This window comes from Asparagus officinalis, chromosome 3 (genome assembly GCF_001876935.1).
Source record: "Asparagus officinalis chromosome 3, Aspof.V1, whole genome shotgun sequence".
Classification (NCBI taxonomy): domain Eukaryota; kingdom Viridiplantae; phylum Streptophyta; class Magnoliopsida; order Asparagales; family Asparagaceae; genus Asparagus; species Asparagus officinalis.
In genome coordinates this window covers 36,182,156-36,196,841 of record NC_033796.1, presented here as the reverse complement: position 1 = coordinate 36,196,841, position 14,686 = coordinate 36,182,156, and the positions used below count along the sequence as shown (strand labels likewise).

The following is a 14,686-nucleotide window of genomic DNA, read 5'->3' as shown; positions in this document are numbered from 1 at the left end:
GCTATAGGTAGATGCTAGTCAACGTATTAGTTATCTTATGCTTTTGACTCCAAAAGATTTAGTGTTGCCGCAAACATGAGTACCTTGTAACAGACGACCGAATCGTCTGGATACATTGCAAAGAGCTTGGTGCCAAGGCGGGCATGACAAGAATCACACGTGCTCTCATCATTTATCTGAACGTGCCTCGACCTCTCCTCCAACCTTGCAGATCGTGCGTCCAAATCAATGGCCCGCGAGAGGTTGTGAACAATCTACTGGGACAAAGAAGACAATGTTAAACATTTCTAATATCGTATAAAATAGTTGAATCATTTCCTATAAAAAAATGAATGCTTCAAATTGCTCAAATACTAGTGCTGGTGTAGCTGCCAGACCTACTAATTCATGTGAGATTCTCTAAGAATTTCCAAAATTTTAGATAAAGGCGAATTAAGTATGTGCAGCCCGCCCTCACACAAACAACCCACAGGAAAGAATAAACAAAAGACAAAAAAAGAGCTCATATCAGTAACAAAGTACACATGTCGCAATTCTTAATACTGTGATAGAGTACAAAATAAAGAAATAACCGCATCTCATTTCTTGATGAAGATGTTTTTATCATTTACATTAAGTTTTTGTTCATTAAAATAATGACAATTTACATTGAATGAATCTAATACACAACAGCAATTTTGATTTAATAACTTCTCTAATCAAACACAACAGAAAATCTACATAAAATGACTTGTCAAGTCACTTTAATCATCTAAGAATTGTGTTGACATATTAGCATTAGTTAGGGACTTATTTGTAAGTTGTGTAGGGGCCTATATAAGCCCAAAAGATCTCATAATAAGATTAGGGTTTCTATTCCAATTTGGTATCAGAGCCCAAAAACCCTAGCCGCCAAACCCCTCCCCCTCCGGATCCCCTCCACCGATCCGCGACTCCTTCCCACCGCCTGCAGACCCCCCCCTCACCGCCTGTTTGACCCCGCCCCCTCGTTCCGCCTGCAGGCCGCACCAGAACACCTCGCACCCTCCACCGTTTCCCCAGAACCCTCCCCCCACCCTTCAGCCTGCAGAACCCTAACCCCCCCCCCCGTCCGAACCTCCCTTGCAGAATTCACCCTGCAGCCCCCCTCTTAACCTCCCTCAGCCCCGAATCCCCACGCCCCCCCCCCACCCTTTGCCCGCCGCTTGCTGCGCTATGCCGGACCTCGAGTTTGGCATGGGTTCCCTCGACTCAGTCCTCGAACTGATGACAGGAAGAGTATATATCTCACATCGATGAGATATATCACTGTTTTTTGATTCTAGTTTCCTCAGAGAAACGAAAATTTGTTGGAGATCTTACTCTTGTTGTGCAGCAGAAGTGCTGCCGAAATTTTCCCTGCGCACAACAAGGGTTTGAAGAAAAAGGTGAATAGGTGTTGGATCTGAAGCTTGATCGATGGAGGAGATCATCAAGAAGTTGAACCCTGCGGAGGTGTCAGCTTTGATGAAGTTGATGAAGTTGTCGGCTGGTGAGAACGCGACAAAACCATCGAAGAAGTTGGAGCTTCCGACCATCGATCTGAAGCTGGATGGACCTAGTACGTACCTGAGCTGGTCACGGCGGGTGAGATATACCCTTGCAGGGAGGAATCTGGAGGGCTATCTGACAGGAGAGGTGACAGCCGGAGGAGGACTCAGAGGGAAGAGATGAGTGGAAGTCCACTCATATGTTGGTGTACATCTGGCTTCTCAACTCGTTGGTCCCGACGATCACCGCCACATTGGATGGCATTGAGAAGGTGAAGGACGTCTGGGAGAAGTTGAGGACATATGATAGAGTGGGGAATAACCTGAGGGTATTCCAGATTAAAGGAGAGATCGACACCACAGTCCAGGGAGAGAGGACTGTACAGGAATATGCTACATAGTTGGAGCGCCTGTGGCTGGATTATGATCATTTTTCCCCCCGGGCTAATTGCAAGGACCCGGGATGTAAAGAGCAGGAGGCCTTTCTACAGGAGAGGACTATGATGTTTCTCAAGGGATTGACATCAGAGTTCGCTCAGCGAATCGCATTGATACTAGCTCAGCCGAATATTCCCACGCTTGAGGAGGCTGTCTCTGCTATGATCCAAGAGGAGACTCGCATTCGACTGCAGGCGGGGACAGGTAGACTTCCTGTGGTGAAGTTAGCACTGGCAGCCTCTATCAGCACTGGATCTAGAGGAGAGACTCGACGGTGCTACAACTGCGGTGCGGTGGGTCATCTAAGACATGCTTGCACCAAGCCACTCAAGGAAGGAGATTCAGGTGGACGTGGACAGTTTGGAGGTCGTGGTCGTGGTCGTGGCCGTGGGGATCGACGAGGTGGAAGAGGAGCAGGGAATCGGGCGAATCTGACGGTAGCAGAGGAAGAAGCAGCTGAGGTGGTCTTTACAGAGGAGGATCGTGCTCTCCTGACGATACTCAGGAAAAAAACAGCAAGTAGCAGGGGATGGAGACTTGAGGAGTGGAACTGAGGAGGCATCCACTTCGTTCTTCGCCAGAGGCAACACTGCTACCTATGCTCATCCGGCCAAAGGTACTGATGACATATATGCTCTTGCTTCTATGTCTCCCAACAGATCATCAGAGTGGATAGTCGACTCCGGTGCGTCTCGTCATGTGACAGGTAATGCTAGTGAGTTCTCATCATATACTCACTTAGCATCGCCTGATAGTATTCAAACAGCTGATGGTACATTTCAGCCGGTGATTGGTAAGGATACAGTCGATTGTACTGATTCTGTAACTTTGTCCAATGTCTTGCATGCTTCTTCCTTTCCGGTCAATCTTTTATCCATTAGTTCTATCATCCTCCAACTAAAATGTATTGTTTCTTTTGATATTCCCAAGGTGATCTTTCAGGAGAAGGGGACAGGACGGAGACTTGGGACTGGCACATGGCGTAATGAACTGTGGTATCTGGATCGTGAAGGGCTAGATTTAGCTTTGGTGTCAATGGTAGAGAGAGCAGGAGTAGGATCTGAGATGAGTGCTGAGAGTGTGTTGATGCTTCATCACAAACGCTTGGAACATACTTCTTTCGGTGTTTTAAGTAGGTTGTATCCATCTTTATTTGAGAAAGTAAATAAAGAGAAACTTGTGTGTGATGCATGTAAGTTGGGAAAGCTTACTAGAAGCTCTTATGTTAGTTCTGATCATAGGAGTTCTCATGCATTTGATATGATACATTCAGATGTGTGGGGGCTATGTTCCACAAGTTCTATGAATGGATACAAGTATTTTGTTACCTTCATTGATTGCTTCTCTCGCGTTACTTGGTAATACCTGATGAAGAATAAGAGTGAAGTGTTTGGCTGCTTTCAAAACTTTCATAGGAATGTTTAGACTCAATATGGAGCAGTGTTGAAGGTATTGAGATCTGATAATGGGACAGAGTACACCAACAGAGTGTTTGGAGAATACTTGTCATCTCAGGGAATACAACACCAGACTACATGTCCATACACACCAGCTCAGAATAGGGTAGCAGAAAGGAAGAACAGACATCTTTTAGAGGTTGCTAGAAGTATGATGATCTCCACGAATGTCCCAGAAACATTGTGGGGGCAAGCAGTGTTGACTGCAGCGACGCTGATCAACAAAATGCCCTCGAGAGTACTGGATTAGAAGTCTCCGTGTGAGACGTTAAAAGGAGATAATAGTGGGATTCTTCCACTGAAAGTATTTGGTTGTGTGTGCTTTGTGAAGGATAACATACCATCAGTCGGGAAGCTTGCCCCTAGAGCGGTGAAGTGCATTTTTGTGGGATATTCTGCTACTCAAAAGGGATATGTTTGCTGGAGCCCGATGGAGAAAAGGCTGTTCGTAAGTATGGATGTGTACTTTCGTGAATTTGGGATATGTTTGCTGGAGCCCGATGGAGAAAAGGCTGTTCGTAAGTATGGATGTGTACTTTCGTGAATTTAAGCCATATTGCACACAGAAGGTACCCTCATCCGTTGGTGACTCGCCTAATACTGAAAGTATGAGGCAAGAAGGGGAGAATGGTAAGAGGCAGGATAATATGGAGAAATCGATTTCTCTATCGATTCCTTGGGAAGGAGAATTGGTTGAGGAGCAGGAGAATAAAGAAGAAGAGGATAAGGAGACAAGAGGTGTTAGGCCCACGGCTCACAGGGGGAGCTACTTACCTATAGTAGGAAAGGAAAGCAAATTGCAGAAACAGTACCTACAGTGCCACTAGTGTCAAGTCCCTTATCAACGCATGTCCCGACTCCTGAGACACGTACACTACCATCAGATTCCTCTCAAGGTGATATCATTCCTCTCCTTACTCCTCCCACACCAATATCAATACGGAGGACTACTCGCAGCAATGTGGGACATCCTCCCGATAGATATGGTTAGGATCTTGCCCAGTTTGTATCATATTCTAATATCCACCATGCACATGGAGCATTCATTGCATCATTGGACTCTGTTATTGTACCTAACAATTGACAGGTTGCTAAGGACCCAAAATGGAAAGTGGCTATGTACGAGGAGCTAGGGGCTCTTGAGAAAAACCGCACTTGGGAGCTAGTAAAACTACCAGAATAAAAAAGAGCAGTTGGATGTAAGTGGGTCTTCACTGTGAAGCAGAATCCAGATGGACAAGTTGAACGCTACAAGGCTCGTCTGGTGGAAAAAGAGTATAGTCAGACATATGGCATCGATTATGATGAGACTTTTGCACCGGTGGCAAAGATGGGCACTGTTCGGACCTTAATCTCTCTGGCAGTAAATGGTGGATGGAAGCTACACCAACTAGATGTGAATAACGTATTTCTTCATGGAGATCTAGTGGAGGAGGTATACATGGAGATACCACCAGGATTCGGTACAAATCAGACAGTGGGAAAGGTCTGCAGATTGAAAAAGTCTCTCTATGGGCTAAAGCAGTCTTTTCGTGCTTGGTTTGACAGATTCATGAGGGCTATGATTGGTATAGGGTACCAGCAGATCAGCGCCGACCATACTGTGTTCTTTCGAAGAAGTGGAGGTCACATCACCTTGCTTGCAGTATATGTGGATGATATGATTATTACAGGGGATGATGAGAAGGAGATTGCCCAACTCAAAGTAAGACTGGGTAAGGAATTCGAGGTAAAAGATCTTGGCTTGCTTCGATACTTTCTTGGAATAGAGATAGCTCGAGGAACGGAGGGGATCGTCCTATCCCATAGAAAGTATGCACTGGATCTTCTCAAAGAGACAGGAATGTTAGGATGCAAACCTGTAACTACACCGATCGACCAGAAGTTTAAGCTGGGTGTTGAAGCTGAAGAACCAGTTGATCGTGACAGATACCAAAGGTTGGCGGGCAGGTTGATCTATCTGTGTCACACACGTCCCGATATCTCTTTTGCAGTGAGCGTGGTGAGTCGCTACATGCATGATCCAAGGAAGGGTCATATGGACGCAGTGTATCAGATTCTAAGGTATTTGAAAAATGCCCCCGGAAAAGGGCTAATCTTCAGAAAGAATGAACACATGAGCATTGAGGGTTATTGTGATTCTGATTGGGCTAGTTGTGCTGATGACAGGAGGTCCACCTCAGGATACTGCATCTTTATAGGAGGCAACTTAGTCTCGTGGAAGAGCAAGAAGCAGTCGGTGGTGACGAGATCGACAGCTGAGGCAGAGTATAGAGCTATGGCCTTAGGAGTTGCTGAGTTGCTATGGTTGAAGAGTATGTTGGTGGAGCTGAAGCTGGATCAATGAGCTAAGATGAAGTTGTGGTGTGATAACAAGTCAGCCATCAGTATCGCCAACAACCCAGTGCAGCATGATAGAACCAAACACATCGAGATCGATAGGTTCTTCATCAAAGAGAAGTTGGATAGTGAACTACTGGAGCTAAGTCATGTTTCGACTAAGGACCAGGGAGCAGATTGTCTGACTAAAGGACTTAGCTCAGTAGATATGATTAGAGGATGTGACAAGATAGGCTTAGTAGATATCTTTCGCCCATCTTGAGGAGGAGTGTTGACATATTAATATTAGTTAGGGACTTATTTGTAAGTTGTGTAGGGGCCTATATAAGCCCAAGAGATCTCATAATAAGATTAGGGTTTCTATTCCAATTAATTGTCCTATCAAAAGTGGTTTGGGGATGGAGCAAAAGGCTCGATTAGAGATTTACACATGTTAAATTTTTGAGAAAGGAAACAACAGAGAGAGGCTAGCCATTAACATTAGACAGCCAGCAGGTGGTTAGGAAATTCCACATGCCAGTTATGTGGTTTAAAAGCTCATCCAATTAAGGCACGACGATAATTTAGTGAGCGACTGTTAGAAATTTCCGGCAAGAGATAATTTTATGCTACTTTAAAAAAAAAGTGTGAACTATTTTCATCATCTCTAAATAGTATTAGTAACCTGTCCCTGGCGATGATGATGAACTCGAGCTCTCAACATTCTCAAGATTGTATCTGAGGCAAGCTGGAGAGGCATCTCCGGAGACAATTTCTGCAATTAAACGTGTCATGTATCAGAAGCATGTGATCAAACGTCGCTGTTAAAGATTGAAAATTATATTCCTTGAGGGCTAAATCCTCAACTTGAAACAAAACTAAAGCATGAACAGTAATTGCATGAACAGTAACTACAGTAAAAAGATAGGCTAGAAGATATCAAGAATATGGATATAGTATGGATGATTTTTATGATGACTTATAGAACTATGAGTTGAAACCCTGGAAAATTATCCCTTGCTCCTTTTGGTGCATCTTGTCACCATATCGTTTATTTAAATTGTAGTGTTGTTCCTTTCTCTGGATACCTTATCCGTCATGCTTAGCTGTATTTAGTGATGCAACCACAGACTCTCTAGATATACTACTTCCCTCCCATATATCATTAAACCCTACGACACAAAGTAGGAATACCTATCTAGCAATTATCCTAATTTCATCCAAGTAACGCATTGTTTCCATCTGTGCTGTATATAGAAGAAAGCAACATAAAAATATGCTCAAAACTTCTAATGTGCTTCTCCGCTTTTGATCCCACAGTCATTATGCATGCCGTCCTGATGTTGGACTTTAGTGAAACAACAGTTTCCATTTTCCACTTCGGATAGCATATTGAAACTTTAGAAAAGCGTTCTTGATGATCTTTACCATCTTTCCAGGTGTGAGTCCATTATCCTCCTTCCCCTGTAAGCATCATCCAAGGTATACAAGAAATTCTTCAGAGCCCTTGAGGTGTACCATGAGATACAACTTTCTTTGGTAATCATCTTATGAACTTTTCATGCTTTTCACATAATCACTGTCCCCACCAATGGCCAATGAACTTGATTCTTTGTTTCTTCTCTGTTCAGGTATCGGGCAGCCATATCATGCTTTGGATAACAGCAGCATCTCTGAGAAGTATGAATGGGTGCCAACTAGATGACAAATACTCTTCCTAGACAGGGTTATGGAGAAATATTTGCAGAATTACCACTTATAACTTTAACCTTTTCCTAATGGTCAGCAATATATAATTCATTCAAAGTATAATGGATTACTTTATTTAAAAAATAATGAATTTTCTAGTATCCTTGCTATATTTGAATTAAATTCAGTTATCAGACCAAAATATTAAACTGAACTTGATTCAATTATGTTACATCAGTGGGTTCAGGTGCATGCTTTACAGTATCATAAAGCCATAAATTTAGTACCTCTAAAACTTGCAAAGGATCCAGTGATTCTCCATGATTATGAAGAAGACGTACAGCGGCCTTAAACATGGGTTCCTTGCCATCTTGTGGATCCAAATACATATCCAGCAACCTTAAGCATAAACCATCGGATTAATATGCAACACTAAAATAAACACTGAAATATAGAACAACAAGAAACAATGAGAGAATGCATACTGCATATAGGCATCACTTCTACCAATTTCTGCACAGTACTGTTCTGCAGCCTCACTGTCCTCCAGCTTCCTTAAACACAAAACGATACATGCATAAGAAAGTATTGCATACTCTGATTCAATTTTTTGCATTAGTGAACTCTGCTTGAATCTTACAATGCTAAGATCTGCAGTACCAACGTTTCTTGCCCCATCTTTCGGTATAGGATAGCCTGTTATGTATGCAAACTAGAATTAGAGATGGAAATAGTAAAAAGAGCCTCCTTCAGCACAGGAACAGAACTTACAACAATATAATATTAATGTCACAGTCAAAGCATAATGATCCAATGGAAAAGTTAACTCGTGCACTCCAAATCTGAACCCAATTTGATTAATAAATTTAAAAATAAACAAAAAATTGACTGCTGGAAATGAATCGCAATTCACTTGACAGGACACATTGTATTTTCAGCAAAATCCAAACCACTAAATCATTATTTAGTTTTCAAAGTTCAGTAGCACACTTTTACGAATTACAATACACGTCTTTAAAAACTACTAATGTATACATAATTTTATTTCAGAAGCATAAACATTTTAAATATATTCAAGAGATGTAATCAAAAATGAAAAAGTTAAGCATTATGACTAACAAATTTCACGACTCCATTTGATTTGTAGATGTATTTATGATTTACTGACTTTCTTCATGAAGAGCTATAACAGTCTGTTAAAACTGATTCATGAATTACTTGTGAATATTCTGTTAACACTGATTCATGAGTCACTGTGTTGTACAAACTATAGGCCTTGCAGATCTCTGTTACAGATGACTAGCACGAACACAAATAATTTTATTATTTCCATATCCGTGGAAGTTTTTGTGTCCTCTATTTAAGATTTGTTATATATCCTACCAGCACAATATAGCCTTCCACTAATTATTCAACACAAAATAAAGAACTCTGAAGTGACCTTCGCATATTAGCATTTCCAAAGCCCAACAAGGAAATTGAGTAATTATCATTTTTCTGCTAACTCCAGCATTAGATAATTAACCTGAGACGAAAAAGGTAGGTGATCCGCATTAAAAGGTTATGCGGTGAAATTAAGAGAAATCGAACATAGTTTCTGTACGTTAGACATTTAAAGGTGTTTGGATGCAACCAGATGTACATATTCTTGCATTCAACAAAAATAGCCCACATAAGATTTTAAACTTCAAATAAATTAGAAGTAGAGGGTTACAAAACCTTTTCCAGCCATAGCTCGGAGCCTTCTATCACATGAAGCACTTCTTGCGGATCATACAAGTCAGAAGCCTGTAGAAATAACTGCAATCTCTCCCTAACCAGATATTGGTAGGTACCTACTGCTTCAACATCAGATATATTCATCTCACTGAAGCTCCTACCGTTACAAATATCATTACCACACTCAATGTCAACAATTTCTATTGCAGATTTGGCAAGAGAGAGAGCATATATAGTGTGAAATCGAGTATCATCACAGTCTTGGTCCTGAATCAACCATTGCAAATATCTACAGAAATTATGGACCTTTGTTAGTTTACCATGCAAATTATACAATCTATAAAAGATAAATCTATTGGCTGGAAAGGTGAAGTTCAGTAAAAAGAAGAAAATGGTATAACAGATGACTTTGCAAATATTTCGTACATGAGCAACAAAAAAAAGGCTTCTTCCAGCACACATGATCATTTGTACCTTAAGATCAAAACTAATAGCAGAAAGCAAGACAAAGGGATCGGATTTCCACATAAATGCAATAAATTTAGAAATCATTTACACAAAATATGATTGATATTTCTGATTCAATATGGAAATTCTGATAACAGGATGGAAGCACATCTAATATAGTCATGGCTCCAGTACTTGCATCCCTAAACAACCAGATATTCCTTTAAAGGCTGCATTATACTTATACTGATACATTCCCTGACTATCAAACAAGGAAAACAATTCCTAGACTTGAAACTTTTCATATTCCTTTTTTTTAAATGCATTTATATTTGAAATGAATGATCTGACAAATACAAATGCATAGTACCTCTGCTGAATCTCAGCTTTTTTCGGGTCAATTGCAGCAAGTACTTCTTCTGCGTAAAGAATTAAGTCAGTCAGTTAATATGATTACCCAAGGAAGATTATTGGCAGATTAATCATTTTATTGGACTCTATAAAGAAATTATAAAATGGATTCTATAAGCAAATTATAACAGTAGACATGAAGAAAAAATGTCATGGTGCATCGTAGATTCTGTAATTGACATATTAGCTAAAATGGCAAGGAAATTCAATTTTTCAGCAAAGGGATCAATTTTGAAAGAAAATGATGTCAAGCTCTTGGTTAGAATGCTAAACTACATTTAATAAAATAATTGCATGAACTTCTCTTGGCTCTCATGAGATGCAAAATGTTAGATCAGTAGAGGAAGCTGAAATATCACTGAAAATGATAATATAAAAAACACAAACATCTCATGTGTAGGTTTTTTTTTGTCTTGAATGGTGTGGGTGGCCCAGTGCACGAGGCGCCCATCATTGTGGGCTCTAGGAAGGATCAGATGTACGCAGCCTTACCACCGCTTTGCGGAGAGGCTGTTTCCGAGATTCAAACCGGTGACCTCCAGGTCACAAAGAAGCAACCTTATCGTCGCCAAGGCTCACCCTTTTAATAATGTCATGGTTAAAAAAGAAATCATATAATCATCAAGTAATAACACACAAAAATGCAAGTTATTTAACTATTGTAATGAACAAAAGCTGTCAAGATTAATAAGAAACATAAGTTTATGACAAGTGATTTTGTCTCCATTTAGTATCCAAAAGAGATTTTTTCCCCACGTATGCTAAACGTCAACCAGCAGGTCGCTCTATACATTACAAAAGCTCATACATTGTAAATATGACATGTGGAAAAGGCAGTTTTATAGCTCTATAGATTATTTTCTCCTATATGTGATTATAAATAGTTCATAGGTGAGAAAAGTTAAGGCAAAGTATCTAGATTAAGATTGTTAATCACATACATAAAAACATTAGAATTACCAGGTGAAAGCTGATAGACCCTTTTCTCTGACGTTAAAACCATGACTGCAAGTTCTTGGTCAATATCTGCAATCTAAAGCGCACATAGCTGGTTTAGTAAAATTCAAGGAGCCTACTATTAATGTGGCAATTGTTTACAATGTTTGTGAATAGAACATACCCATCTGAGGTGTTCAAGAACCAAATCCTGATCAGAGGACTCTTTAAGTAGATTTGATGCTTCCATAGCAGCAGACTTTTCACCAGATATTACATCTGCAGACATATCTGCAGAATCAAATTCCACTGAAGATGTAGGCTCTATCCACAGTCCAGTTGAATAATTTCTTGCCAAGATACGCCAAATGGAAAGAGCCTTTGAGACCATTCCTTTACTGGCATATAAGAAAGCAAGTGTTCGTAAATGCCCAGAGTCATCTAACAGGGTTTCTAACTCCTCCTGCACCACCCATTGAAGTTGCAAGGTCACCCACAAGCATCGTTTGACAATGACCAATCTGCTTTGCAATGCATGGGAACAAAAGTTCCTGCTGCTTACTTACAGAGACATGCATGCATGATCTTGGGTCTATACTCCATTAAGTTTGATTGCATACGTGCCTCGAACTAAGCAAATATAATATAGAATGGTAAGAATAGAGTTAGTTTAAGACATACCACAACACAGCTGTTCTGGGATGATGCAAGCTGCTCCATATCTTCTACACAATTGAGGGCTCTATAAAGATACATTAAAAGAGTATCAACTCCCTCCTTCACTGGAGGGGTCAAATCCTTCTCCCGAGAAGTGCGTAGATACCTAAGTAAACAAATAGAAAGTTTGCAAAACATTTCAAGTTAGAAATTGAAGCCTCTGAACTGTCAGTAGAAAAAACAATGTCCAGGTAACTGATAAACAGATGAATGACAAAAAAATTGGCAAGGAAAAAAGTAAATGAACATTGTATATACCTGATCATGTTTTGAATTGCGGACTGCAATAATTCAGCTCTACTAGGCGGATTCAAAAGAAAGTTATCATCTGTAGTAGTATCTACACCAGCTTTTCTGAGGAAAATTTCTCGCTGAATTGCCGTAAGCCCATCATCGACAACTTGCTCAAGAGGCACAGGAGGAGGGTGCAATCCCCAATATCGGTTTCTTGGCACCTGAAAAAGGTCCTTACTTTCAGCTGTGAAAATATTTCCCTATAAGAACCGTTGACACGATCCAATTTTTTAATGATGATATATCCATCAACTTAATCAGCTAATATAATCATACATTAAAAATGTGTTTCACTTTTAATGTAATGTAATTAGATTAAATTCATAAGGGCAGGCACAGGGCTTCAAGTATGATGAGCTATGTGCTGCAATGTTTAGCATTAGCCAACCCAGCATGCTACGGAGGATGCACCTGTTACCAACGGATGGTCCACAGTGCATTAACTCGTCCATTTTACAGATGGCTACAAACTAATATGGCTATAATCTATCATGTCCAGGTATGCTTCTCAAACATGCTATTCAGCAAATGTTAATGGGCATATTTACTAACTAAAGGGCATAAAATATAACAGATGTATGCTACTTAAACATTTAGACCAGGTAAAAGAGAAGGAGGTATATATAAACCAGCCCAAGAAAGCAGACTGCACCAGATAAGACCAGCGATTTGGATCCCTCATTATAAATGGAAAGATTTCAGATGGCTGCATAGCTTCTGAAAGCAAGAAATGGTTCACTGCTTCTTCAAAATGTAAATCAAAAAGTAATAGGAACCCCACTTGTGCATGCACAAACGAGAGCATTTCTCTGGATATTTCACCCTCAGAGTCAACTTCTTCCACCAAACTAATAGCTTCTTTAAAATTCTTTTTCCTTAACAAAACTTTAATCTGTTCTTCAGCGGACACTTTCCGATAGCAAATAACCTGCACAATTGAAAATTGCAATTCAGGAAAGTCCATGAAAAAAATAGAAACAGGTCTGTGTTCCCAGCATTGAACAACAGTAAAATGTCGTTACCCTCTTATCTTAGATTCAGTGTGTATCATGAGTATATTACATGATGACAGTGAATTATCACCAGCAAATTCAGGAGGAAAACATACCTAAACTCAGTCAACTCCTATCAAATTATAGTATTTGATCCTATAAGGAAATTCAAAGAAGTGCCTTATAAGTTCACTTAGTAACTCTTGACTAGCTACGGAAGGAATAGAATAGTATTTGATCTCATAAAGAAATCCAAAAGTTGGAAATGATTTCAAGGAGGAAACGTACCAGCCATACAAGTCACCACATACTCATGCAGACGCATACGCCTGACAAACTATATTATTTGGTTCTATGAAATTCCAAAAAGATGCAGCAAAATCAGATGGGAAACATGTCTGCTTTACAAACCATGACGCAAGCACACATATACACAAAGAACTTCCAAAATGCAACAAATTATTCAAGTAGAAAGCATCCTACCTCATAAATCAACACAATCTTAGCTATAACCACAAACGTTCAAAGTAATGAATCGGTAATTGATGCTATGAAGAAATTCCAAGATGGTGAGACAAATTCAAACAGGAAAACAAACCTACCAATAAGTCATGACATAACATGCACTAGCTATTGACTGACTATTAAAGCAATAAATCAACACAAATTCAAAGAACCTACAAAAAAGATAATAAATAAAATAAGATAAGGCGGGAGACATACCTACCATATGAGTCGTTGCAATCACAACAACTTCTCCATTTCCCCGATCGTTGCTCGCCAAAATGCACGGAGCACCACTCCCCTTCGCCACCAATAAGGACTGCATGCAAGCTGCACTCTTTCTTGAATACAAATCCAACTGCCCTTCCCTTCCAACTATCACATAACACCCCATCTCCACAATAGATTCAGGAATATACTGAAAAATCAAGCTCCCACCCACTGGCTGACCAGACTCATTCGCGACAACACCCACATTATCAACTAACAACAACACTTCCTTACTCCTATGCAGGCATTTCAATCTCGGAGGTCCAGAAGCTTCTGGAAGCAAAAATATCGGTGTGATCTTCCCACTAGCAATCGAAAAGAGTGTGTAACCATCCAAAGTGCCAACAATCATTGAATCCCCAAGCCAAGTCATAGTCTTTACACCCTCAATCCCCTGAATCTCCTTCCAAACTACAGAAATTCCGCCGTACTCAGAATCCGACTGAACTTCTGAAATCGGCGACATGAGCTTCATCAGCACTAAACCTTTTCCTGCTGCGGCCGCCACAAAGCAACTCGAGCCCTCTTCTCTCTTCGCTTCCGATACCCTAGTCCCACTTCCATTAGCCAATTTCTTAAGAAAACTCTTTCTAGGCGATTTCACCGCAGCGTCGTTCGCAAAGAGATCTGAACTATCTGCATCAACATCATCTGAGCAATGAATTCTCTTCGAAAACGCAGTCACCCCCTTCAAGAACCCAACTTTCTTCGCAGGCTGCAACAGGAAGAGATCGATCAAGAAGAGGAACCCATCGGAGAGGACGAGGATCCTTCCGATCTCGTCGAGGACGAGAATGGAGTCGATGACGCGGTTGGTTATAGAGGAGGATTTGAGGAAGTCGACGGAGGAGTCGCTAGGGTTTAGGGAGAAGAGGAGGATCTTGCCGCCGCCGGTGCCGATGAAGATTAGGGTTTGGGAGGAGTCGGTGGGGTTGAAGACGGAGAGGGATCGGATGGTGAGGGGGACGGCGGGGGAGAGGCCGGC

At 40.8% G+C, this 14,686-nt stretch overlaps 1 protein-coding gene across 1 annotated transcript in view; it reads right to left on the bottom strand.

Annotated features, from left to right (window-relative positions):
* The window catches only part of LOC109834956 (vam6/Vps39-like protein), a gene marked incomplete at its 5' end in the record, with an annotated part of 16,055 nt that extends 1,369 nt beyond the window's left edge, over positions 1-14,686 (bottom strand). Inside the window, 13 exons of the mRNA XM_020402964.1 lie at positions 84-254; positions 6,408-6,497; positions 7,699-7,810; positions 7,897-7,965; positions 8,052-8,107; positions 9,131-9,419; positions 9,948-9,996; positions 10,949-11,021; positions 11,109-11,387; positions 11,606-11,747; positions 11,900-12,096; positions 12,588-12,863; positions 13,655-14,686. Of these exons, the coding sequence (XP_020258553.1) occupies positions 84-254; positions 6,408-6,497; positions 7,699-7,810; positions 7,897-7,965; positions 8,052-8,107; positions 9,131-9,419; positions 9,948-9,996; positions 10,949-11,021; positions 11,109-11,387; positions 11,606-11,747; positions 11,900-12,096; positions 12,588-12,863; positions 13,655-14,686 (2,835 nt within the window). The remainder of the gene's footprint in view (positions 1-83; positions 255-6,407; positions 6,498-7,698; positions 7,811-7,896; positions 7,966-8,051; positions 8,108-9,130; positions 9,420-9,947; positions 9,997-10,948; positions 11,022-11,108; positions 11,388-11,605; positions 11,748-11,899; positions 12,097-12,587; positions 12,864-13,654) is intronic.